At 35.8% G+C, this 26,902-nt stretch overlaps 1 protein-coding gene, 1 long non-coding RNA gene and 1 other non-coding gene across 4 annotated transcripts in view; 2 read left to right on the top strand and 1 right to left on the bottom strand.

Annotated features, from left to right (window-relative positions):
- Nucleotides 1-4,355: 4,355 nt before the first annotated feature.
- Nucleotides 4,356-6,736, top strand: LOC141550621 (uncharacterized). 2 transcript variants are annotated; one of them, XR_012484649.1, is made up of 4 exons: nt 4,356-4,487; nt 5,194-5,279; nt 5,751-5,826; nt 6,554-6,736. It is a non-coding gene; the product is annotated as an uncharacterized LOC141550621 (long non-coding RNA). The 2 variants fall into 2 exon arrangements; XR_012484648.1 differs by having other exon boundaries at nt 5,194-5,286.
- On the top strand, nt 5,538-5,671 carry LOC141552372 (small nucleolar RNA SNORA13). The gene has a single exon (XR_012485167.1). It is a non-coding gene; the product is annotated as a small nucleolar RNA SNORA13 (small nucleolar RNA).
- Nucleotides 6,737-7,372: 636 nt separating the features above from the next.
- The window catches only part of LOC141550620 (band 4.1-like protein 4A), a 158,278-nt gene continuing 138,748 nt past the window's right edge, over nt 7,373-26,902 (bottom strand). Inside the window, exons 16-23 of the mRNA XM_074281448.1 lie at nt 24,913-24,960; nt 24,326-24,403; nt 17,071-17,190; nt 15,984-16,031; nt 15,386-15,454; nt 11,529-11,639; nt 8,875-8,956; nt 7,373-7,555 (exon numbers count right to left, since the gene is read on the bottom strand). Coding sequence (XP_074137549.1) covers nt 7,427-7,555; nt 8,875-8,956; nt 11,529-11,639; nt 15,386-15,454; nt 15,984-16,031; nt 17,071-17,190; nt 24,326-24,403; nt 24,913-24,960 — 685 coding nt within the window. The 3' untranslated portion in view covers nt 7,373-7,426. The remainder of the gene's footprint in view (nt 7,556-8,874; nt 8,957-11,528; nt 11,640-15,385; nt 15,455-15,983; nt 16,032-17,070; nt 17,191-24,325; nt 24,404-24,912; nt 24,961-26,902) is intronic.

The following is a 26,902-nucleotide window of genomic DNA, read 5'->3' as shown; positions in this document are numbered from 1 at the left end:
GGAGAAAATACATATAAGAAAAGAGAAGCTTCTTTATCAGTTAATTAACATTTGTTAACTTCCTAAGTATGTCTTATTAGAGAAAATAAAAAGAAGTGAAAGAGTTTCTGAAAAATATTCAAAGTTCCAGGATCCCTAAGTGGCCCACAGATGGAATGCAGGGCCTGGAGTCTGGAAGACTTCCTGGGTTCAAATCTGGCTTCCAACACTTAAAAGCTGTGTGATCCTGGGCAAGTCATTTTAACCTGATTTGCCTCAGTTCCTCATCTATCAAATGAGCTGGAAGAAGAAATGACAAACCATTCTAATATCTTTGCCAAGAAAACTCCAAATGGGGTCAGGAAGACATGACTGAATAATAACTTTCAAATCCCTATAAGTTCTTTTGTAATTGTAAAGTGTTAGGGGAAAGGAGGTGCTGAAGTAGATATTCCATAGGAGCAATATATGATAACCCCAAATATAGTACAAAATAGAATCCATTATGTTTAACAGAAAATTGCTAATAAAACTGTTAGTATAATGACAGAAAATTGTTAATTCAAAATATTACTTGCCATACCCTTAACAATCAGAATTTCAGCAATGCCTTTATATTCTTAATCTTAAAATATTTATTAGGGATTAGTTTGAACTGAACCACACCCTAAATTCCCTCTAACCAGAGCTTTTACTTTGTAAAGAAACCTAGCTTAAGCTGGACCTCAGCTTCTAAGTCTTAGTTGTTTAGAATCTAAAAAGTACTAAAATTCTTAGGCTAAATAACTCAAATCATGTACCTTCATTTTATAGTAGCTCTGATGTTCTCCAATATTAGCCTAAAAGATAAAAATTTATTAATTTATACTGAGCAATTGATGATTATAGAAATTTGGTATAAAAGAAGAATCAGGGGCATAGTTACACAGTAAGGGAAAATGTTCTCTTATCCTCATGTCAATTCCAAACTAGAATCATATAGATAAACAACTGCATTGAGTTAGGTTTAAAGTCAGCCAAATAGGATACTTTCCATTCAAGAGGAAATGTCACCCTGGGGAAAGTGAGCCAGGATAATCCTATCTCAGTTCATGCCATGGGTTATTCTACCAACCTTTCCCCATGAGAAAGCATCCTGTAATTTAATGATGTCAACCCCATAGGGTTGCTGGCTTTTTGGATCATTGGCTTTAATAGCACTCCTTGATGATCATATCTGGAGTTAGACTCAGAATAATATCAGTTAACAGTCCCATAATGTCTTAAATAGCTAAGTTCCAATAATCATACTGTTGAGGGCGGTAGCCCCTTTGGTATTCCTTGTTTGATCTACAACTTCCTTTGGGACTTGGACCTTTGATACAATATCTGGTCAAACTAGTTTGGGCTTGTACCCAGCCCCCCACTGGATCTGGCTTGGATAAAGCCCGCCAAAAATCTGGTCTTAAAGGAATTAATCTGAGCTCTGCCCATTACTTCTTCAAGCAGATAAAAAGAGCAAAGCTAGAATCATCTTTGGTTCAGAGATTTGAAAGATGCCAGCTAAGATGCTTGCATCAGAGATTCTCTGTCCCCGCCACTTTCGGCATTTATCTTCCTCTATCTAATGCCTTTTACTAACCAGACCTTAACCTTGCTTCCAAACCTAGCAATAAACATCTTTTACCTATCTAGGTTTTCGACCTGTAAATTCATTTACAGGGGACTCTCGCCGCCACTAGACCTGATTTAACTTTGTATCCTTGCGCCGAATCCTAAGGGGGTTGCAGGGGACTCCATGTGACTTCCTGTACCCCGAATCCTGCCACTAGACCTCACTTAATCCTATTGAGGTATATACCTCATTATTAGGTATTTATCTCATGATTTGGTTCAAGTTACCTCATCATTTTGAGGTTCCCTATTACCTCATCAATACTTTTGGGTAAATTCAGTTCTCAAGGATCACATTTCTTTGATAACAAGTATTGACTATACTACCTAAACTAATCTATTTACTTAGTGCTATACCAATCAAACTCCCAAGAAACTATTTTATTGACCTAGAAAAAAATAACAAAATGTATCTGGAAGAACAAAAGGTCAAGTATTTCAGGGGAATTAATGGGAAAAAAAAATTAAAGTGGCTTACCTGTACCAAATCTAAAACTATATTATAAAGCAGCGGTTACCAAAACCATTTGGTACTGGCTAAGAAACAAGAGTAGTTGATCAATGGAATAGGTTAGGTTCCAGGACAAAATAGTCAATGACTATAGTAATCTAGTATTTGACAAACCCAAAGACCCCAGTTTTGGGGATAAGAACTCACTATTTGACAAAAACTGCTGGGAAAATTGGAAATTAGTACTAGGCATTGACCCACACCTAACACCGTATACCAAGAAATGGGTTCATGATCTAGATATAAAGAATGATATTAGAAACAAATTAGAAGAGCATAGGATAGTTTACCTCTCAGAACTAGAGATTAATGATCACAAAATAGAAAATTTTGATTATATTAAGTTAAAAAGGTTTTGTACAATGTAACCAAAATTAGAAGGCAAGCAGAAAACTGGGAGGGAATTTTTTGTAGCAATTTTCTCTGATAAAAGCTTTATTTTGCAAAAGAAAACTGTCAGATTTCTAAGATTTCAAATCATTTCCCCATTGATAAATGGTCAAAGGATATTTTCAGACAAACAAATCAAAGCTATCTAAATGCATGTTTTAAAAAATGCTTTAAATCACTATTGAGTAGAGATATAAACATTAAAACAAATTTTAGGTTAACACCTATCATATTGGCTACTATGACAGAAAAATAAAAGGATAAATATTGGAAGGGATGCAGGAAAACTGGGACATTAATGCACTATTGGTGGAGTTGTGAACTGATTCAACCACTGTAGAGAACAATTTGGAACTATTTCCAAATTAGGGTATATAATTTGCCTGAGGGCTATAAAACTCTGCACACCCTTTGATCCAGCGATACCACTGCTAGATTTGTATCCCAAAGAGATCAAAAGAAGGAGAAAAGGACCCGGAGAACAAAAATATTTATAGAAGCTCTTTTTGCAGTAGCTAAAAATTAGAACTATACCCATCAACTGGGCAATAGCTGAATAATTTGTAATATATTATGTAATAGAATATTATAGTGATATAAAAAAATGACAGGAAGGATGGTTTCAGAAAAACCTGGAAAGCCGTATATGTGAACTGAAAGATTTGGTTCTCAGTGGCTCAGTGATCCAAAGTAATCTCCAATAGACTGTGGATAGAAAATACTAAATGCTTCCAGAGAAAGAACAATGGATAATGAATGTAAATCACCACATGCTATATTCACGTTTTTTTCCCTCTCGTTTTTTTTTCTGATTTTTCTCTCCCAACATAGTTCATAAAGAAATGTCTATTTAAAAGAAAATTAATTTACATGTATAACCAGAAAAAAAATTAAAAAGTAAAAAATAAAAAGGACTACTGATATGTATATATAATTGCTTTCCTCCCAAACCAAATTCCTGTTTTACTATTAAATGCAGATAAATCTTTGTAAATCTGAAGTGTAATTTTTTAAAAAAAATCTTTAAAATGTGTTTCTTCTGTGCATACCCTTTGACCCAGCAGTGTTTCTATTGGGCCTATATTCCAGAAAGATCTTAAAGCAAGGAAAGGGACCGACATATGCAAATTTGTGGTAAGAAACTGGAAAGTGAGTGGATGCCCATCACAAGTCTATAAAGACAACGTCCCATGGTACCTCTCCTTCCTGGTATACACGATTTTCAGAGGGTGGGATGGGACCTCTTTGGGAGGACTGGTAGGAATAAATACAGGATTTGCAGCCAGAAGGAACTGGGAGGTGGAAAATTAAGTAGGAGCCTTGAAATCCTAGCTTACATTTTTTCCCTTCGGACCTTCAAAGAAAAATAATGACACTACACCAGCTTCCTTAATAAAATACGATCATTTTCCAAATTTGAAAGGAATTGCATTTTATATTTCTTTCTCAGTGTGTAAAATCAGTTGTTCACTAATTTGGGTTAAAGTTAATGCCCTAAAATTGGGAGAAAGACTTTTATGTAACATCCTCTCAATTAGACACTTCAGCGCCAATCACATAGGGAACAAGCCGAAGTAATCAGACATCATGCTTTAAAGTGCTTACAATTTAGGCTGATTTTCTCACAAGTCTCCTCCTCCTCCTCCCTTTCTTCCTCCCACCTCCCTCTTCTCCCAATTAGCATTTCTCCCTCCGGCCAGAAGGGAGCTGTAGAGGCTACTAGAAATGGTACAGTCCGTGTTGTACACCCCTGCCACGGAATGGGTCCTTCCAATGGTAGAAAAGCCTCGCCGGGAAGGAAGAGCGCCCTTTTTCCGCTTCCACCGGGAAGAGCTGCGCTTTCTCAGGCCCAGTAGCTGCGAGTCTCGCAAGGGCCCTATCATGGCCTGCTCCCCCGCGATAGATGGAGGCACGTTCCTCCATAATTGGAGCTCATGCCCACGACCACCGTGAGGTAGGTGTTATCGTGAGGTCGGCGGGGCGGTGGTCGGTGCTAGTGAGGGCAAGGTTCGGGGATCTTTAGCTGCTCTTTCCCTCGCCCCCTCCTACCCCTGTCTCGGTCAGAATCTGCGCGTGCGCGCTCTTGCGGCATCCCGTGGATTTCCGTACGCGGTATACAGGTCTATGTAGCGTTTCTTACCTCTCCGCGTCCGCCACGTGCGACACCCTGCAGCTTTTGTGTACTTGTTAATTTCACTAATAACGTGGCGGTTTGATTAAAAGATTAAAATAAGAAGCGGGAACCACTTAACTGGGTCGTTACTCAAACGTTTATTAAAGCACATTCTAAGTGCCAATTACTGCGCCGGGGATACAGAAAAATCGCTCGGCCTGAAGGACCTTTCGAATGGGGCGCGCTGTGCTTAACACCGACTTCCCGTATGGGAAAAGAACGCTAGAAACACTTCCACGTTTAATTAGATTTACTTACGACTAGACTACCACAAACTAAATCAGGCCTTGGATTGTAAAGTTCAGTTTTAGGAATTGTAAATGCACTATGGACGTATAATTAAGAAATCACATTGACGCAAGTTCCAGCAAAACCCCTGAGACTAGAATTGAACACGGGACACAGTGAATAGATAGTGGAGAAGGAAAGGCACAATTCCAAGTATTTTCCCAGAACGTGAGCTGACTTTTTAAATGTCCTTTCTTAGGCTCGAAATTGGCAAGAAGCTGAATCCAGTGGTACGTTCCGTGGCTTCCTGGAATCCAGAATGTGTCCAAATCGTTAAGTCCTTGAGTAAGCGGTAATGATCTTGTGGCTCTCCCAAAAAGTACTTAATTAAAACTATTTAAAATCATTCCACGTTTATCTTATTAGATTTTTTTTCAGGATGTTTTGTCACTGTATTAGTGCAAGTTTCCTGAGGAAGGGAAAACGTTCCAAGTTAAATGGTTCCAATTTCTGTCTTGCGGGATGAACGTAGTTGTCCAGGCACTATTTCCTGATGTACCCTACTACGCTTTACAAATGCTTGGTAGACAGATTGTAGGTATTTGCCTTTTGTGTTGCCCATTCACTTTGGACACTAGTGGATGTGGTGTCGAAAAAGGCAGAAATAAAATACTTTGCAGCCTTTTCTCTTGCCTTGGAATTGTTCCATTGATGAGTGTGCTGTATAAGTAACAAGTCACTTGAGAGTATAGGGGCTTAAGGAATATCCTCTTAGAGCCACTTGGTTTATTCCTTTCTTTCCCTGATTCTGTTCAGATGAAATGGACAAGGACACAAAAACCAGAATAAGCTGCTGCTGTCAACGTTTTTGTGGATTCCCATGGTGAATAAGGTATGCTTTTTTCATCTTTTTGATAGCTGTTAGATTGGATTTCCTATCATGTTTGATACCTTTATATAGCTTTGTAGATTGCTTCTCTGCCCATTTATCGATGCTTTGCAAAGCGTCTGTGCCTCTGATGGCATTTCATATCCTGCCATACCTTTTACTCAGTTTCTTATTTTGCAAGCAGTGGTCTACACTTAAATTGTAACCTACCTTCTTATCCCTTAGCTAGTCCTATTTGTATCTGACTAAATCTTGTCTGTTTTCAGATGTTTCTTACCATTAGTGCTTTTCCATTCCTACTGCTGACAATGAGTTCAGGTTTTCCCCTTAGAAAAGATAGTTCTCCCCTTGTCCCATTTTCTTCATTGCTCATACACAGGGCCTGTAACTGCCCACTTTTTCTCTCCCCCCTCCCCATTTCAATTTTCCACATAATATTTAGCCAAATTGAGCTATAAATAGTTGTTGTGTTTTGAATGACTTAATAACTGTTATTTGATGAATAAATAACATAGTATTTGTGTCCAAATCTCACATCCTGTGTTTGGGATTTTTAAAAATTGTGGCTTTAATTCTATAGTCATCATGCAGAGAACAAGCTTTTCAGGAGGATCAGTGTTCAAGATCTGCTTAGATTTCAGATAAATTTTCTATCCAACTCATAGGTTGCAACTGTCTCTATTCTCAAGTAATGTAGATTAGTTAAAATCGTTTTTCTTTCTCTTTAAAGGCTATCATACATCAGGTTCCTGCTGAATTCCACAAGTAATCTGAAGATTTTCATCGAAGAAAGGCTTTGGATTATTGAGCTCTCCAAGGGCACAGTTGGCATCTGTAGTAATTTTATCCTAATATGCTTATATATTGTAAAAAATGTAAAATAAAGCTTGACTTTATAAGTCTCTTCAAAAGATTTTGTTTCTTTGTCTTGATATTAAAAGGTACTTTTCCTAAGAAACACTACCTCCCCCCCCCCCTTTGAGGTCATTCACCCACCAGGTAAAGCTATTAAGACATCTGGCCGTTGACTCCCTGATAATTCTCGTCTAGTCTTCCTTCTTGGTGGTGCTGCCCTGCAGAAGAGGTCCGATTTTTATTTTTAGAGACTTGAAATAGGTATTACTCACAAGGAAATTGATTTACATGCCCCAAAAGTCATAACAAGTCCATCAAAGTGGACAATATAGCCAGTATGGCTTCTTGACATTGAAAGAATGGGCACAAGCTCACATTTTAGATAACTTAAAAAAACATGTAAGTATAGCCTTACATAAATGAATATTTAAAAACGGTATCTGATTTTGAGAGCTCATTCTTAATTGTCTAAATATGAATTGAAAAAAGACAAGACAGTTGATTGAGCTCTAGAAAACTCAATTCTTAGAAACAATGTTAGGTTGGTAGAAAACCCTAGAGGATGCAGCAGAGGCCATTTCTGAAGCATCTGGTCTTGGTTATTGATGATGGCAGAAGAGTATAACTTACGAATGTCCCTTAGGACTTTAAACCTAAATGTTGATATTTAAAGATGTGATGAAGCAGCACTGGATTTTAGGTAATGGCATAATTTACAGATTAAATAATACTGATTCTTTGTCACAGATCAAGTGTCTATTTTGAAGTGGGATGTTTGTATGGTCTTTATTATCTTTGTGTTGTGTTTTCCATCCAAGTTGCTTGTAGATAGCTGAGGTTTTTCTTGTATCAGGCTGTCTTTGGATCCAATTCTAATCTGGAAAAAAACAAGTTTGAAATAATGTTGGAATAGAAGCTGTAGGATGTCTTGTGAGAACTCACTGAAAGTTCAAACATTGGTGCTTAAGCTGCTAAAGATAGTTTCCATCCTCAAGGAAGCTCAAAGTCTAATGGAGACAAGCAAATAAGTACCAAAAAATTGGAAGTAGAAAATGAGCAATGGGTACTAAGTGAATTAAGGCTTCCTGTTTCCTATGAAGTAGGATTTTTGATTGGGACTTGAAGCTAAGGAAGACAGGAAGGAACTTTAATCTGGGGGAGAGCCAGAAAATGCTCAGATGGGAGCATCTTGTTTGTGGGATGGCAACTTTGGAAAGTATGTGATGGAAAGTAAAGCATTCAAAAAGATACAAGGGGACCAGGTCATGCAGGACTTTGACCACCATTTAGAAATTTTTGTTTGGATCTTGGAATTGGGAATCAAAGAAGTTTAAGAGTGTATGTTTGGCACCATAATTGGTTTCACTCAAACACTACTACACAAATTTTGTTCCTTTCAAGCATAAGTTTGGGTTTCACTAGTTGACTTCTGTTTTGCCATTCCAGGCAGGGTTTTAAAACGATGATTATAAGACTCTAGAGATGGCTAGTGGAAAGGGTGACTAGTTCAATTTGGTTCACAGAAAGCAAGTACTATGTGCAACAACTGAAAGTTCTAGGTGCCTTATTTTTTACAAAATAAATTTGAGGCACTAATTTGCTAACTTGTAGATGACACCCAACAATTATGAAGGTTTCTGAGAAGTGAGATTAAAATATTTCATTTTGAATATGAAGGGTGATCGCTCATGCAAATACACAGATGGGATGTAAAATGTTAGGGGATCAGCTAATAGGTATTTGGGAGGAGGTTACATTAGAGTGTTTGAAAATATTCTCTCCAAAAAGACTGAAATCTTAATCAAAGGATCACAGAGGCAGAGTTAGAAAGGAATGCAGAATAACTATTTTACTATTAAAAAAACTTTGGGTCCAAGGATGGGAGCATCTTGTTAATTGTAAATTGTCCAGTAACAACAAAACGCCAGTTGCACAGTAACTGCATCTGAAATTGGATACAACATTTTGCTATAGCCGTTAGAGATATGTTGAATTAATCAGTGAAGGGAAGCCAAAAGTAGGTATAGACAAGCTGGAAAGCTTTGAAAGTTATGTGGGAAAATTGTATATATATATTCATTTGCAAATGTATCCATTATCCTCATTTTCAGGTCTGCTTTGCAAATGGAAATGTTCATTTTATTTGGTGTCTTAAAATTAAAGTAAAAAGGGGGAAATAGTTACATTAATACTAACCTGATAGGAAGTAGAACCAGTAAAACATTGTGAATCTGAAGATCGAGTCACAGGAAGTGGGGGCACAAGATCAGTCTTTGCACTGTAGAAAGAAAATCAGGTTTAGAATTAATGACTGGAAGTTAGGATCATATAAAGCCAGATGGGACCATGAGAGTCTCATTTGTTGCCATGTTCTCAAACTGTTGCAAGGAACTATGACGTATTCTAAGTGTTTGTTAAGCATTTAAAAATAATTTTAAATGATTTTACTACAAGGATTCTGTCCAAGTTTTGTTTAATTTGAAGGATTCTGTGCTCTTCCCCCACCCTTAGAAAAGTTCAAGGACAACCAATCTGGAAAAATTATCAGACAAATTTAGGAGTTACCAAGTCTAACAAGGAGAATCCAAGTCTTCTATCGAAGTTCAGTGTTTTTCTCATTATCACACTTGCCTGAATTTATTTTCCATAAATTTAATCTAAGGTCAAAGGTTGGTGACTTATCCTCACTTTGGATTTGTTAAATGAATAAAAAGTACAGTCCATTGGTGGTGGAGCTGACACTGGAGTTTATCTTCCTCTTCTAAAGTAGTTCTGTGACATCAAAATTTCTTTCTTTCTTTTTTTTTTTTTTCTGAGGCTGGGGTTAAGTGACTTGCCGAGGGTCACACAGCTAGGAAGTGTTAAGTGTCTGAGACCATATTTGAACTCGGGTCCTCCTGAATTCAGGGCTGGTACTCTATCCACTGCGCCACCTAGCAGTGATAATGATAGGAGTAACAGGTATGGATACTGCCATGACAAGTTTCACGACCAAATGTAATGTTTTACTCTGTAATAGATAATCACATAATTTTATCCTATAATTTACAATGATATCACTAACATATCACTCACATATACCTCATCATAACAGCATTAACATAACTTCTAAAACTATTTTGCCTATTTTACTATCACTAATATACATCAAAACCTTAAGAAATCTAAATTAAATAAAACATTAAATGCTGATTAATTTGAGTAGGAATGATCAAAAATAATTGTCAGTTCTACTTACATGAACTGATGCTGAGTGAAATGAGCAGAACCAGAAGATCACTATACACTTCAACAACAATACTGTATGAGGACATATTCTGATGGAAGTGGGTATCTTCAACTAAAGAAGATCTAACTCACTTTCAGTTGATCAATGATGGACAGAAACAACTACACCCAGAGAAGGAACACTGGGAAGTGAATGTAAATTGTTAGCACTACTGTCTATCTACCCAGGTTACTTATACCTTCGGAATCCAATACTTAACATGCAACAAGTAAATTGGATTTACACACATATATTGTATCTAGGTTATACTGTAACACATGTAAAATGTATGAGATTGTCTGTCATCTAGCGGAGGGAGTAGAGGGAGGGAGGGGAAAATTTGGAAAAATGAATACAAGGGATAATGTTAAAAAAAATTACTCATGCATATATATTGCCAAAAAAAATTTATAATTATAAAATTAATTAAAAAAAAATAATTGTCAGTTCTTTCTACTAAGCTACCTTGACTCACAGTATTTTAATTTTCGTCAAAATCTGTAGCCTACTTTATAATTATTTGCTTATTAGTTTCTCTATTAACTGATAAATACAAATAGCTGAACTATCAATGTCTTTAAAGTTTGAAATAACCCTTTATCAAAGCCACTTCTCTCAAATTGATTAAAGCATTGATTTTTTTAAATAGTTGCTACAAAATTCTTTATTACTAACAGTAAATTATCTACTATAAGTAGATAATTGCCAAGAATACAATTGCCACACAGAACCTACAGATTAGGTTTCATTCCTCAAATATATTTAAAACATGCAAATAAACCAGTTCTCAAACGTGGCAAGAAAAATTTTTCATCACTGCTATAACAATTGTGTTTTCTAGCAAATAATTGAGATGTGATTTGAAGGGGCAAAAGACACAGGAGTGCAACATCAAGAAGAATTGAGATTATGTTCTGCAAATGAACCTCTCTCCCATTTTTAAATTTTTCAATTCCTCAATTGAAAGATTCAAATAAGCTTTGATTATATTTAGTTAAACAACAGTTCTTTTAAAATATTATCAGTGCTTGACATGAGCACTCAGAATTGGAGATCTATACTGTAAATCAACATTCTTAATATAGTACATAACCTGTAAAACAATTACAGAAGCATGCTCTCATTAACTACCAATGGTATGTTACTTCCAAATGTAGTTATTACATTTGTTTTTTGATTATTCCAGCATACTCCTAACAATTTAACATAAAAAAAGACATACCTAATTGGCTCTAAAAATGAAACATTCATGTTAAAGAACAGAAAATACACTAAGACAAGACAGATTCTAAAATGTCCACGAAGCACACAATACAAAAGGAATGTTTTGTTTACGCAAATATGCATCTAGCCATTGCAAAGGTGAGGAGACCTTATAGGGTTGCCAAATTGTTAAGACATTAATTATTGAAAAGCATAGGTTTATACTTATTTCTTTCCTCCATAAGTTTCTGGTTCCATATTTTTTCTAAAGGCATGGTAGGTTAGTGGACTATTAATTAGCCCATTGTCTAAGTCTGTGTTACTGGAGCAGAATTCTGGGCTCATGTAAGTATGACTATGACGAGACTAACACACTTACTTCACTTCAGACAAAACTGATCTTTCTCCATCTGAACACTGGGATCTTCGGTACTGGCGATAACTTCGAGGTGAGTGAGAATGTCTAATGCGAACGGGATCACCTTGAGTCCTGAAAAAGCAGTACAAGTCCATGAAAATAAACAAATTGATCATGTGCCTGAAAGAATTTTTATGTCTTTAAACTGAAGATTTCTTCTGATTTTTAAAGAAATATGACTTAGAGTTTTAAAGCACTGATTCTGTCTCTTTAAAAAACATGAAGGTTTCAAAAGTTAGTTATAAAAAAGCATTCTTATAGACATAGATATATATGAAACAAAAATCTTTAAAGATTTTTAAAAACCAATAAACCAAATATTCTAGGGAATTAATCTCCTGCTACAGAATTAGTCTAGTGACACAATGGAATGAGTTAAAAAACAAAAAACAAAAAAACTTGGAAAAGAGGTACCTATTGACTTGGAAATGACCAAATGATATATAAACATATAGAATTTAATGCATCATGAGACATGAAGATTATAAAGGACTCAAAAAAAATAAGAATATTTATATAAACTGATAAAGAATGAAGCAAGCAGAACTGGAAAAACAATGACAACAATGTAAGTGGAAAGAAGAAATTGAAACTGAATTGAAACTGAAAACCAATTATAGTGATTGGGCTTGGCCCACAGAAGATATGAGAAAATGTACATTCTTCTCTGCATTGTAGTTGGGACAATAGGTGTGAAATATTGAAGATATTATCAGGTAATCTCAGTTGATTTTGCTGAGCTTTTTTTTCTTTTAAAATCTTTGTTACAAGGGAAGGCTTTTTGAGTGAAAGAGAGACATCTATTTGGAAAGTAATGTAATATAAAAATAAAGGGCATCAATTAAAAAGAAAATTTCAAGAATTAATCTACCCTTTGACTCAACAGTGCCATTACTGGGTCTGCATTCCAAGGAAATCACAAAGGAGGCAAAGGGATCCACATGTGCAAAAATGTTTGTGGCAGCCCTTTTTGTGGTAGCAAAGAATTGGAAAGAGTGAATGCCTATCATCCGGGGAATGCCTGAACAAGTTGTGGCACATGAAGGTAATGGAATATTATTGTTCTATAAAAAATGATGAACAAGCTGACTTTAGAAAAGCCTGGAAAGATTTACATGAACTGATGAGCAAAACAAGCAGAACTAGGAAAACATTGTGCACAATAACAGCAAAAATATATGATGATCCACTATGAAAAACTTGGTTCTTCTCAGTAGTTCAGTGATCCAAAGCAATCTCAATAGACTTTGGACAGAAAATACCATTTATAACCAGACAAAGAACTAAGGAGACTGAATGTAAATCAACAAGTGCTATGTTCACTTCTTTTTTCTGTTTTATTTTTTTTATCTCTCCTATGGTTTTTCTCTTTTGCTCTGATTTTTCTCTTCCAACATGAACAACAACAACAACAAAGAGAGGGAGAAAGATCCAGCCTTTGGTAAAAAGTTACCAGTAAAGGCTCTGCCAATTTCTATTGCTTCTATTACTTCTAATTATAAAAACAGACTTTTTTTGAAGGAAATAATAAAAGGATAAATATTCTGTGGGTAGGTGAAGGGAAAGCTGGTGCTCTAAAGTGAATAGAAGCAGAAGTTCTTGATATACATTTTTGAGGATCAAGAGATAAAGAGGGAGGGAGTATGGTAAAGAGTATTAGAGATAGAAAGAGACTTCTAGGACATAGAGTTGGAAAGGACCTTAGAGACTGTCTAGTCCAATATCCTGAGGCCTGAGAGGTAGAATGACATGACCAAAATCACATAGTAAATGGCAAAGGCATGATTTGAACCTTTGATCATATATTGTCCATATTTCAGATAATATTGAAAATTTAGGAGGAGAAAGAAAATGTTGGAGAGGATCTCTTAAATGAAAATGAAATATGCTAAATGGGCATAGTGGCAAAAATCACTTTTCAATTTTATACTCTTTAGGCACCTATTAACTTAGGAAGGACATGTGAAAATTTACCAAAGGGGCTAACAGCTAAAGAATAACTGAAAAAGTATGGTATATGGTAGCCAGATGTTGCAGTTGGTAGAGCCTTAGATCTGGAGCCAGGAAGACCTGAATTTAAATCTAGCTTCAATTAATCAAATAGTCAATCAGTAAACATTAAGTGCCTACTATGTGTCAAGCCCAGTTTCAAGAACTGGATATACAAAGAGACAAAAAACAGTCCCTGTCCTCATAAAGTCTGCAAATTAATGGGGGAGACCCACATACAAAATATATAGCAAACTATATATAGGATAAATAGGAAATAATTAACAGAGGAAAGACCCTGGAGTTAAGAGGAATTGAAAGAGACTTCCATTAAAGTGAGATTTTAGTTGGAATTTAAAGAAAGCCAAGAAGGTCAGGTACCAGAGCAAAGGAAGGAAAATGGATACTCCAGAAATGGGGAAAGCCAGAAAATATCAGGAGTAGAAGAGATGGAATGACATATTTTAGAACACATAGGAGTCCTGTGTCATTGGATTGAATAATACCTGTCAGTAAGTGTAAGGAGACTGGGAAAAAGGAAGGATGCTAAGTCATGAGGGTCTTTGAAGGGTAAGCAAGGCATATTTTACTTAATGCTGTAGATAATAGGGGGCCATTGGAGGTAATGAGCAAGAGGTTAAGCATGGCTGGATCTTTCTGTTAGGAGAATCACTTTGGTGGATGAATGGAGATGGATTGGAATGGAGAGAAACAAATTAGGTTGGACCCAGCAGGTCAGAAGCAGAAATAATCTAAATGTGAGGTGAAGGGGACTCACACTGGCATGATGACAACATCAGAGGGAGAAGAATGGGCTGTATCTGAGAGATACTGCAAAGTTGGAATGAAGTTCAACATTCATCCCTTTCAAAACCTTGTATTCCAAATTTTTCTCCCTCCCTTTCCAACACCCTCTCCTAGACAGCAAGTAATCCAATGTAGGTTAAATATATGCATTTCTTCTAAACATATTTCCACATTTATGATAAGGGGGGTTGGGATTCAATAAAGGAGGACAATGTAGATTAAACTGGTTAACCATGGGATCAAAATGGGGAGAAGAGAGTGTGGGTAGTGCAGGGAAGATGGCCTAAGAGAGAAACAAGGAATTAAGGGATTGGAGGTCATCGTGCAGATAAAAAGTGGGAATTTTTAAAGAAAGGCAAAGGGAGAAGTAAAAAGCCAATAAATTATGGCTCAAAAAGGAGATTTCAGAATTCCTTAATACAGAAGAAATGCTATATTTGTGGCGAAGGCAAGATCAAAGATATAACTGTCTTTGTATGTGGTTGAAGGGGAATGGAGGAATAGCTCATGGGCTGAGAAATTGAGTAGTTAGGGCATTTGAAAGAGAGCCAATATGTGCTGCACTGCATAATGATTGAATATAGAGGATTCCAAGAGACTTCCAGAAGTATGTTTGATATGTTGAAACACAGGCAGTCATTGGGCATCCTCAGTTAAAATTTGTGGGAGATATAATTAAATTTTAGGAATTACAATAATAGGTTTTATTGTTCACGTGACATTTTAAAGAATTTTACACTTAGTAAAAACTTAATTTTTAAAGGCATCGCTGTTTCTAAGATAGAAAATAAGCAACTGATAAAGCTGATGGTGATTCATGTCCCTGAAAACAAGAATTACTGATTTTAAGGGAAGTTCTCACATTCAACTTCACCTCTAATTAAAGTTCAAATTAAAGACAAAATTCACAGAAATGACTAAAGTGTCATTTTACTTAGAACAGTTATGAGACAATGGGTAATTCTTAGAAGACTAAGTATTCCTCAGACATTTATGAAAATAAATTTCAAGGATTAACTCACTCTATTTTGGTGTAAGGAATCTCTTTTAATTGTTCTTCTGACAATCCAGAAGGATCCACAAGTTCTTTCCTGGAAGAGAACCAGCAAGAGAGTAAAGTTTATAATTATTCTGTTGTCTCAAAGATACTGACAGTAATTATTGGTTCACTAGTGTCCTGCATTAAAGCATATTGTAATGGCAAATGTAGAAATTGATTATTGTTAATTCAAATTCAAGGATCTGTTCTAAGAAAAAGAAAGGGGAAAATAATTTTTGCTGAACACCATATTTGTCTTTCTGTATTTATCTCTCTCTGGGACTGTCTCTGTTTCTGTCTGTCTCATACCCAATTTTCATCAGTGTTTATTTGGGCCTAGTTGACATGCCTTACATGCTTTACAAATTACATGATTCTAAACTGGTGGTCAGGAACTATCTCTGTATCAGCAACAATAGTATATGATATATTCTGGCTGTTTTATTAGAACATCATAGTGGTAATAATAAATAGTATATAAACAGAATTTGGCCTAATGATGATTTTCTGAGTGTTGGGTATTCTAAGTATTCTACTATAAGCTTTACAAATAACCCGATAAACTTGGTTACGATACTTACTGAATATGTTTCCACAGTTCTTCCTTTGCTTGGATATCTGGGCTTCTCCTGTAATCACAGAAATCAGAAATCAACCAGAAAGCCTCCCATTTCACTTGGCCCACTGTCAGTATAGATCTTTAATCTGGCAAAAACAGCAAATATTAAGGTTTGGGAGAATTGATGAGCTTTATGTGAAGATTACAAACTTGACTAAATGTTATTAAAGCAAAATTGAGGTCTTTGAAAACAGATGAGCTATCCATACTAATAATGTTTTTCTTTGTCTATTTAAGGACAACTGAGTTTCCTACAGTGATCTCTTCCTTCTAGTTTCCTAAAAGAACAAAGAAGCCTAATGGCTTTTCTTTTCCTTCCTTCTCACACTTCTAAGTTTTAGCAAAATGAGAAAGATTACATATTAGTTTTATTCACACAGTGGTACAACATGATTAAGCTAATATAAAACAGCTACAAGGGAAAGGGAATTGGTAGAATTCCCTGGATGAGAGAACAAATGACATTCAGCTGCTTAGGGAGCTTACTTTTGGTGAAACATCTTTTATGTTATAATTCTACAGAGGCAGAGGCTGTTTTAAATTAGAGACAGCTCCACAGGGATAGGATAGATTGGAAAATTTCTGGTAACTTGGAGATAAGAGTTCACTATCGTCTGTTCTGCCTTCTTAGGAGTTCTTCCAAATCCCTTTCCCTTAAAGCTATTAACTTAATAATTCCTAGATTTACCCTAAATTATACTAGTAGTAAGTAAATATACAGAAACAGAATTTCAACACAGGTCTTATAATTCTTAAAGAACTTTTTTTTTTTTTTTTTTGAGTTGAGTATCTATTTTTTTTTTTTTCTCTCATCCTGATGATAGTTTGTTTTGACTATTCTCGAACTCTTATAGTGATTATTGGAAACCAGGGCAATTAAATATATAAAGGTAGAAAAATAGCAGAATAAATCAGTTTGAATTAATACATTATGAAAACTATAAACATGCAAAGAAATGGATCTGTTTGATTGATTCAACATGTAATAAATATACTTTTTCAATTTTTTTTTTTTTTTTTAACATGAAGTGCTAGAACATTTCACATACGAGCGTGATCTGTGTCTGGATCGCCTGTTGTTGGAGATGGCTTCATTTTTTTCCTTTTGCTGTCTCAGTGCCACTTCCCACTGAGGCACTGAATCAACCATGCCATTCTCCTGCCTTAACCTGGAAGAAAAACATTTAACTGAAGATGGCATTCCTGGGGTCTAACATCTTGTTTTTAGATTTCTATATTTAAAAGCTGTAGCATAAAAAAGAAATTCCAATATTTGTTATCTTAGAATGTTAGGAAAATAGATGAAAATGGATGTAAATATATGTGTGTATATCCAAATATATATAACATACATATGCTATTGACTAGTCTTGCTTCACTATTTTTTTTCTTAGAAATAAGAGTTCTATGGGGAAATGTGAGGCAAGGACATATATACAAAAAAGAAAAGTCATTAATAAAACTCTGAGGTATATGTGCTATCTTTATATATGGTAATTTTAGAATTTTCTCTCTTTTTCTAAGGCAAAACGTATATGACTATGTGTACATATGTGAGCATATGTAAACTTTTTTTTTTTTTTCAGGCTGGGGTTAAGTGACTTGCCGAGGGTCACACAGCTAGGAAGTGTTAAGTGTCTGAGACCAGATTTGAACTTGGGTGCTCCGGAATTCAAGGCTGGTGCTCTATCCACTGCGCCACCTAGCTGTCCCCCCTTTTTTTTTTAAAGCTCCATTTTGGGGCACTAGGTAGCACAGTAGATAGAGCACCAGCCCTGAAGTCAGGAGGACTTGAATTCAAATGTGACCTCAGATACTTAATACTTCCTAGCTGTGTGACCTGGGCAAGTCATTTAAACCCAATTGCCTCAGCAAAAAAAAAAAAAAAAAAGCAAAAAAGCTCCATTTAAAAAATTTAAACCTTGAATTCAAGTATTCTTTGAACTAAAGAAAAGTATTTGACACAATATCTAGAGAAATAGACTAAGTTGAAGATAAAATAAGAAGAGCAGTAACTTGAAATACAAAAACATTCTGTAACTTCCTTCTTTAGATAATTTAGATAATTTCATTTACATTTCATAAAATTTGTGTATTATAAGTGACATATGAAAGGAGAAATACAAAAAAGTTAAATAAACTACCCAACAGACCATAACTGTTCAAGAGTTTTGATTTCTTACTTCATTTCCACCCTGATGCCTATGAAAATTTTATTATACTTTTGAATGATACTGGAGTTTTTTGCTACTTCATAATCCTTAAGGAAAATACAGAATTTTCATTGAGAGAATTTTTGTTTCACATTCCTTTATTGTAAAATTTTTATTCACTGTTTTGGACTTTTAAGGAAGTTCTTCCTCACTTTGATTTATGTATGAGTGTCACTGTTGACTTATCTACTTGGGAACTAGGATTATACCCAGTAATTCTCAACTGAATTTTTCAGTCTTTCAACTTTTTTCACATGTTCCCAGTCCATTATCTCTGGCTTCATTAATCACTGTTTGTCACCTCTTTCTTCTAGTTCTGCAATTTCTATCTTTCCTCCTAAATTGAGAGCTTCTTTTAGTTGGGTGATATATTGTGCAGGCTGTGAAAACATCCAGAGTAAACTGACTGCAGCCTGGTTTCTAGTCCCTTTTACCTTAGGCCCTTCTGTCCTGTAGGACAGATAGACAGATAGACAGACACACACACACACACACACACACACACACACACACACACACACACACACACACACACACACTCTCCTTGATGTATCTGGACAGGATCCATATTTTCTCTTTCTTGCCAGCTTTTGTAGGTTCAGACAAAGTCAGTGAAAAAGTATGGGGGAAGCCCCCAAACTAGCTCCTGACACATAAGCCTGTGAGGTAGGCCAAGCCCAGTGGGAGCTCTATGGTGTTATTTCCATAAGACTTTTATCCTTATTCATGTTTGATTACTATATGTGATACATTTTCCCTTCTTTTGAGGTTGTTAAGTGTGAAAATTGGATGAGGGTTTAGTTTCCAGAGTTACATGGTTAGGCTAACATGGAATAAGGGAAATGAAACTTAGAGAGGAAAGGTATAAATTAGAATAAGAAACATGCTATTAGATGCAGAAGCTCTGTACACACACACACATCCAAATAAAGTGAGTGTCAAAGGGAGATGTAATTAAGGGGGGAGACTCACACTCACATGGGGGGATTAGGTGTTCTAGATAGGCTATAATCTATGTTACAGCCAGTCAGTGGGGGAATCGGGGAGAGAATTGCCCTTCAGGATAGGGAATAATAGGCTGTGCTTTTGCACTTCACAGGTGTGCCTTTTTCTGTACATCAGGTCTTACAAGACTGTGAATAAAAACTTTTCCTGGCTTCATCATTGGATGTGTAGTGTTCTTGGTAAGATATTTATCTCATATTAGGTTGGGAGGAGTTATATTAAAAAACAAACAAAAGAACCCCCAAACTCTTTTTCTATATATGATCAGGATTTTTAATTTTTAATTTTAACTTTTTTAACTATTAATTTAAGTAACTACTTCTACTACCAATAAGTCATTATTATTTTCTTTTATAGATGCTATCTATTTCACCTTTGCCTTTGCCTTTACAACCAAAAAAGCTTATTATTTATTGGCAGGCTTTATGTAAATTTCCTTGCATTTTCAACTTTTTTTTTTTTTTTTTTTTTTTAAGGAGTGGATTTCCCCATTTCACTTAATACAAGGACTGTTCATGAGCCTGATCCAACTATAGACTGGCACAAGAATTTTGACATTCTTTATTTCTAACCTGGTCAGGTTTGCCCATCCTTATGTAACCTGGTGCTCCCACCGTCTCCTAGGGACTAATCATATTGATGTCTAAATAAAAGTAGATAGCAGACATATGACACCACATCCAGCTCTCAAATTGTCTTAATCTATTTTAAAATTGCTCTTCAGATATAGCTCCTGAAGGATGCTGAAGGAGCAGAAAGGAATTTTTTTGCAAGCAAAGATTTGTCCTAACAAAAAATTGTGTTAAAAAAAAAAAAAAAGCTTATTTTCTGTTCAAATAGCTATGACTGATTTTTCTCTTTTTAAAATATATTTTCAGGTTTTACAAAGCCTTCAGATACAATCTGTATGTCAGCAAATGCCCATTTGCTTGCATATTTTAGACTCTTATATGTAGGTATCCCAGACCCTAACAAAAGTGGGCCCTGAAAGTTACACCTGTTTTAATGTATGAACATGTACACTACAGAGTCCATTTATTGATTCTGTGCATTTTCATTAGCTGTTCTTCATTCCTGGAATTCTCTCCCTCTTCATCTTTTCCTTTTGGCTTCCCTAGCTTTCTTTAAGTCTCAACTAAAATACCATCTTTTAAATCAAACCATTCTCCAATTGCTAAATGGTCAAAGGATATGAACAGACAATTCTCAGATAATGAAATTGAAACTATTTCCACTCATATGAAAGTGTTCCAAATCACTACTGATCAGAGAAATGCAAATTAAGACAACTCTGAGATACCACTACACACCTGTCAGATTGGCTAAGATGATAGGAACAAATAATGATGAATGTTGGAGGGGATGTGGGAAAACTGGGACACTGATACATTGTTGGTGGAGTTGTGAAAGAATCCAACCATTCTGGAGAGCAATCTGGAACTATGCCCAAAAAGTTATCAAACTGTGCATACCCTTTGATCCAGCATTGCTGCTATTGGGCTTATATCCCAAAGAAATACTGAGAAGGGGAAAGGGACCTGTATGTGCCAAAATGTTTGTAGCAGCTCTTTTTGTTGTAGCTAGAAACTGGAAGATGAATGGATGTCCATCAATTGGAGAAGGGTTGGGTAAATTATGGTACATGAATGTTATGGAATATTATTGCTCTGTAAGAAATGACCAACAGGAGGAATACAGAGAGGCTTGGAGTGACTTACATCAACTGATGCTAAGTGAAACAAGCAGAACCAGAAGATCATTATACACTTCAACAATGATACTGTATGAGGATGTATTCTGATGGAAGTGGATATCTTCAACATAGAGAAGATCCAACTCACTTCCAGCTGATCAAGGATGGACAGAAACAACTACACCCAGACAAGGAACACTGGGAATTGAATGTAAAATATTAGTACTACTGTCTATCTACCCAGGTTACTTACACCTTCGGAACCCAATACTTAACAAGAAAATTGGATTTACACACATGTATTGTATCTAGGTTATACTGTAACACATGTAAAATGTATGGGATTGCCTGTCATCTAGGGGAGGGAGTAGAGGGAGGGAGGGAGGGGAAAATTTGGAAAAATGAATACAAGGGATAATGTTATGAAAAAATTACTCATGTATATATACTGTCAAAAAAATTTAAAAAATAAATAAATAAATAAATACCATCTTTTGCAAGAACATTTCCCCAGTTCCCATTAAACCTACTGCCTTCCATCTAAGATTATCTCCAAATTAATAGATGTATTCATATGTGTATATGTGTATCATATCTGTAAGTATGCATTTTGTTTGTAGATACTTGTTTGCATGTTCTTCCCCTCATTGGACTAAGACCCAGAAGGGGCTGTTTCTGCCTCTCTACCATTCAGCACAATGTCTGGCACAGAGTAAGCATTTAATAAATACTTGTTGATTTGTCCTGGATCACTATCTCTTTAAACCTACAGGTCATAAGCCCTCAAAAAAAAAAATAAGCCCATATGTTTTTTCTTTGACTAGATTAAAGAGGATATATTAGCTCAAAGGAAAACCTTTCAAGCAGAATTCCTGGGAAAAGTTTTAAAAAATATCTCTCAAAGATTCCCATAACATCTGTGTTAAAGGGAATTTAAGTAACTCAGACTAGTTATGCTCCTAGGGTTGAGTCCCAGCTGGAACACCAATCTCCTGGAACACCAATCTCCCAATCGACAAAGTGTCCTCCAGGTTCTTCCCCAAAGGGCTACTGATAATCATCTGTTAGTCTGCCTTTTCCCCCATAGGGTCTTTTGCAGAGCAGCTAAGGGCACTTTTAGGGTTCTTTACTGATTAAGCAATTAAGTAGCATCTAACAGCTGGGGAATGCAGATGCCTCTTTTTCTAAAGAAAAAGATATCTCCCTCACTTAAATCCAATCACTTTCCTGATTTCATGCTCCTCTTTGAGAATGAAGGACAAACAACTTCTATGAGTAGAGCTGTTCTATTGGAGACCTGGAATTGATTAGTAGGGAAACTATATTTCTTTTCCTTTCTTTTCTCTTCTTTTCTCCCTCCTTTCCTCCCTCCCTTCCTTCCTTCTTTTCTTCTTCCTTCCATCTTTCCCTTTCTTTTCTTCCTTCCTTCCTTCTATGTGGAAAAGGTAAAAAACTTACTGATCAAGCACATATTTATCAGAGACTGTCAGCTAAGCCTTAAAGGCCTCAGTTTAGGAAGCACATTTGTGATTTTAGATAAGGTCTGGACTACATCCCAAGGTCCAAAAGAGGATTGCCCAACCCATGACTGACCTTGAGTCATAAATTCTGGTCAAAGGCACCCTTTGAATATCCGGACCCAGCCCCACTCTCAGCTCAGCTTCTCCCAGCCCTCACCTGATCTGGGCTAACTGAAAAGCCTGCCAGAACTGGGTACCGCCCATCATCTTTTGGGTATAAAAGAAACAAGCTGGAGCACCCTCTTGGCAGGAGCCCTCCCAGCCAACACATGGTATCCTTCCAGCCATGTAAGGGTCCCTGCCCGCCAACGGCCACCTCTGGCCCTGGCGTCTTTCTAACTGAGCTTTACTTCCAAGTTCCTACAATAAACCTTTTATTTATCAATCTAGGTTTTTGGGCCTGTAAATTCATTTTACAGGGGACACTGCGCCTCATGGGATCTATGCGCCGACAAATGGGGTTCCCCCTTTCCTTTCCCTCATTAAGGTTATAACCATTCTCTCCTAATGTTAGGATAAAGATCTTATATCTTAGACCTTAGGCAATAGTCATTCCCTCTTAATGTTTGATGGGATAAAGATCTTTATCCATTTTAGATATCATTAGAATATCAGAAGCCTCTCCAGTACCTCCCTCCATTATGCCTGTCATCCTCATCCTAGGTGCCTCCCACCATTAGGTCATCCCCATCCAGTTACCTCCCCCATTATTTCATTGTTCTTGTTACCCTATAAAAGAATCTTGTTATTGGACATTCAGGGCTGGATTCTTTGAGATGATGATCTCCTTCAGCCCTGAGACCAAACCATGGATCCATTTGGTCCCAGTAAATCTCTCCCATTTAATAAATTATTAAAATGTTCTCTAATCTCTTATCTTTCTCAGTTTCTCCAGCATTACAGTCTACTACATTCCACTGACCAAATAGGGGAATAGAGACTTATGTGACCAATCACACAGTATAGAGGGGTGGGATTTTTGGGGTTCTTTGTCTGAAATGTATAAAAACTGTGAGCATTTTCAAGGGAGTGGCTTTCTCCTGCTGTGGGCTTCAGCTCGAAGACCAGGGTGAGGTCAGCTTCTTGAGATTCTAATAAATAATTGTTCTTTTTATGAGTGATCTCTGAGTAGTCAATTTGGGTAAGTGTCTTTGTCCCAAACCTTCCCTCCCTCCCTTCCTCCCTTTCTCCCACAGTATTGCCTAATTTTTTATTTTATCACTGAAACCTCCTAAGGTATCTTGGGGTTTCTTAACATTCTTTAGGACCATGTCTTAAACCCCACCAAAAAAAAAAAAAATTTGGTCAATAATAGGTGCCAGGCTAAGCCCCATTTGTTCATTATTTGGGTCCTGATTGACTCAGAATGAATATAAATAGCAATCATTTGTGTTTTGGCCCCGAGGATTTTCCCCTCCCAGATTTGAATTTTTTTATTTGACTAGGTTTTCGAAAGAGACCATTCTTCACTTCAATTGCTACCTAATGGATATTGCCTCAGTCAAACGAAGACCTTATTTAAAATGGTCAAGGTCTCCCATTGCATCCAGGGCATTCACCTAGTTGGTGATTTTGAATGTGCACTAGGTCTTGTTCAATACTTGTGAAGCAACACAAATTCAGGAGATATGAGATATGACAAATTCAGGAGATATGAGAGCTGACTAGCACAGTTTTGAGCTTTCAGGAGTGAGTTAATGTTACGGGTAATTCCAGTGGGTGGGTGAATCAAAATGCCATCCTTCCAATTTCTACTGTAACAGCAGATCCCTCCCCTTAATGTGTGGAATATTGGATTTAAATGTACATGGGGAATATAATCGACAACTACAGAACTTGATTTCAGAATTAACAATGGTGATCAAAATATTACCTGTTTCTCTTTTTCTGATGTTCTCTATTAGAATTTTCAGATTCACTACCACTACTTGTGTTACAACGTGACCGGGATCTACAAAAAAAAATATCCAGAAAAATTAGGACAAATGTTATTTTTAGGAAGAAAAAACCTGAAACACCTTGAATGATGCTTCCAAGAATTCTGTTTTACAATATAAACACTAAAAAAACAAAAGCTTTAGCTCTCATTGACTAAATCAATATTAAATCAATACTAAAACCAAGCATCTTAAAAATAAAATAAAATCAAGCATCTTTGAAGAATTCCTAGAAAGAAGGGAAAGGGAAGATTTAGTTTGCTGTTATATTGCAGCAGCAGGAACATAGATAGCTATCCCCAATATCTGATAAGGAATTACTGACAAATCTTTAACAAACTAGAAGAGAAAAAGCTAAACACATTTTCAAAAGCTTAGAAACTAAAAATTTTAGGAGAAAATTTTAGACTAACACAGGTATTAATCCCTTATGTTCTAATTTGAATATTATTACTATTACTGCTCAAGATGAAAAATTGTCTAGTAATCTACATAATCTATACCCATCCTCTATTTGTTTTACCTTCTCCTTTGCTTTAGATCTGAGTCTTCACCACTGTTTCGTGCTTTCCTGAGGGAGAAAAAAATAAGTAAATTAAAGTGGGTTATGATCAATCAGCAAAGAAAAAACAAATCAGAAATTACCATTAGCAAAAGAAATGACTTTTTAAAACTTGGCCCAAGCTTCTTCTGTCACAGAGGGACACACAATGACCATTAAGCCTAAAATGATTTGAATGATTTCAGTCTTTTCAGTTATGTCTGTCTCTTAATGACAAAGATAACTGGAGTAGTTTGCCATTTCCTTCTTCAGTTCTTTGTATGGCTGAGGAAACAAAGGCAACTAGGGTTAAGTGACTTGCCTGGGGTCACACAGCTAGTAAGTGTTTCAAGTGACCACTTGGCTATCCCCAATTCCTTGAATTGAGCCAAGTTAATGGCAAACCAGAATTAATTATTTTATATAGGAAGAACACCCAAGGACAAGTCCTATTGATAATAGAAAAAGATTCGTTGTTCTGGAGCAATATAGAGCAATAATTTTACGATCTTTTTCTCTCCCACATGTATTATTTAGATATTCTATTTCTCTTATGTTAACTTAGGCAATTTATATTTTTTTGTAAATATCCTTAAATTTCATTTAAATTGTTAAGTTTATTGGTATATAATTGGGTAAAATAACTTCTTATAATTGCTTTGATTTCACCTTTGTTAATGGCATAGTTACTCTTTTTATTTTTGATACTAGTGTTTGATTTCTTTTTAAATCACGTTAGCCAATTATCTTTTTAATTTGTTTTTTTATTCAATAACTTCTTGTTTTATTTACTAATTCCATTTTTACATTCAATTTTATTAATCTCACTTTTGTTTCAGTGTTTAATTGAGGATTTAAAAAAATTTAATTGCATACACAATTCATTAGTTTGCTCTTTCCCTATTTTATTGATATAAGCATTTAAAAATAAAAATTTTTCTCTGATTACTTCTAAAATCCATAGATTTTGATATGTTGTCTCATTGATGCCATTACCTTTCATGAAGTTATTAGTTGTTCCTATGATTTTTTTTTCTTTAAAGCTCATTCTTTAATATTAGGTTATTTAATCTCCCATTAGTTTTTAACCTATGTTTTCATAGTCCCTTATTAAATATAATCTTTATTATACTTTGATCTAAAAAGGAAACTTTTAATATTTCTACTTTTCTGCTTTTAACTATAAAATTGTTATAATCTATGGCTAATTTTTGTAAAAGTACCATTCTATTTTCATTCCATTTTCTCCAGTATCTCCAGTAAAAAATTAAATTAAAAATAAAGAGAGTAATAGAGAATGCTTCTGATGTAAACTGTGTCAAAATAATGTAAACTGTGTCCCTTTTGGTGGGGCGGAAGGGTTGGAAAAGAATCTTTGGGAGGTCCTTGGTCTCAAACCCTCCTGGCCTCTAGGAGGGGCCCTAATCTTCCTTTCATAGGGGAAACTCACAGACAAGTAATCTCATTCACTTGGAGATCTTGGCCAGGGGCATAATCACCATCCTCTATTGGACTGAAGATTAGTCCCTCAGACTGTTCCCCAGCTCCAGGCCAAAATAACCTGATATATCCAAGGGCTTGTTGATCTATTGCTGCCAATTTCTAATTAGAAAAGCCCACTAAGAAGTTGGTTGTTAGTGTAAACCCATCTTTGCTAAAATCTTTGCAAAAATTATCCTAAAAGGATTTTGCCCACTAAGCTATTTTCTTAGCATAATAATCCCATTCTTTGCCACAGACCTCTTGCTGCCTCATTTATTTGGGTTTGTGAATTCTTTTGCAAAGCCTGCGGACTGGTCAAGGGGAGTCATTGATGTTAGAGTATCTCAACTCTCATTTCTCACACCTCAACATTTTGATGTATATTTAAACTCTATCAGTTCCTTCTCATACCTCAACACTTCCTTTTCTGGATTCACATTTGGATAGGATTCACATTTTTTTGTTTTTTCACATTTGTTTTTGAAATTTT

Source organism: Sminthopsis crassicaudata, chromosome 1 (genome assembly GCF_048593235.1).
Source record: "Sminthopsis crassicaudata isolate SCR6 chromosome 1, ASM4859323v1, whole genome shotgun sequence".
Classification (NCBI taxonomy): Eukaryota; Metazoa; Chordata; class Mammalia; order Dasyuromorphia; family Dasyuridae; genus Sminthopsis; species Sminthopsis crassicaudata.
Note: the sequence above shows the minus strand (reverse complement) of the source record. Positions and strands in the feature narration are given on the sequence as shown.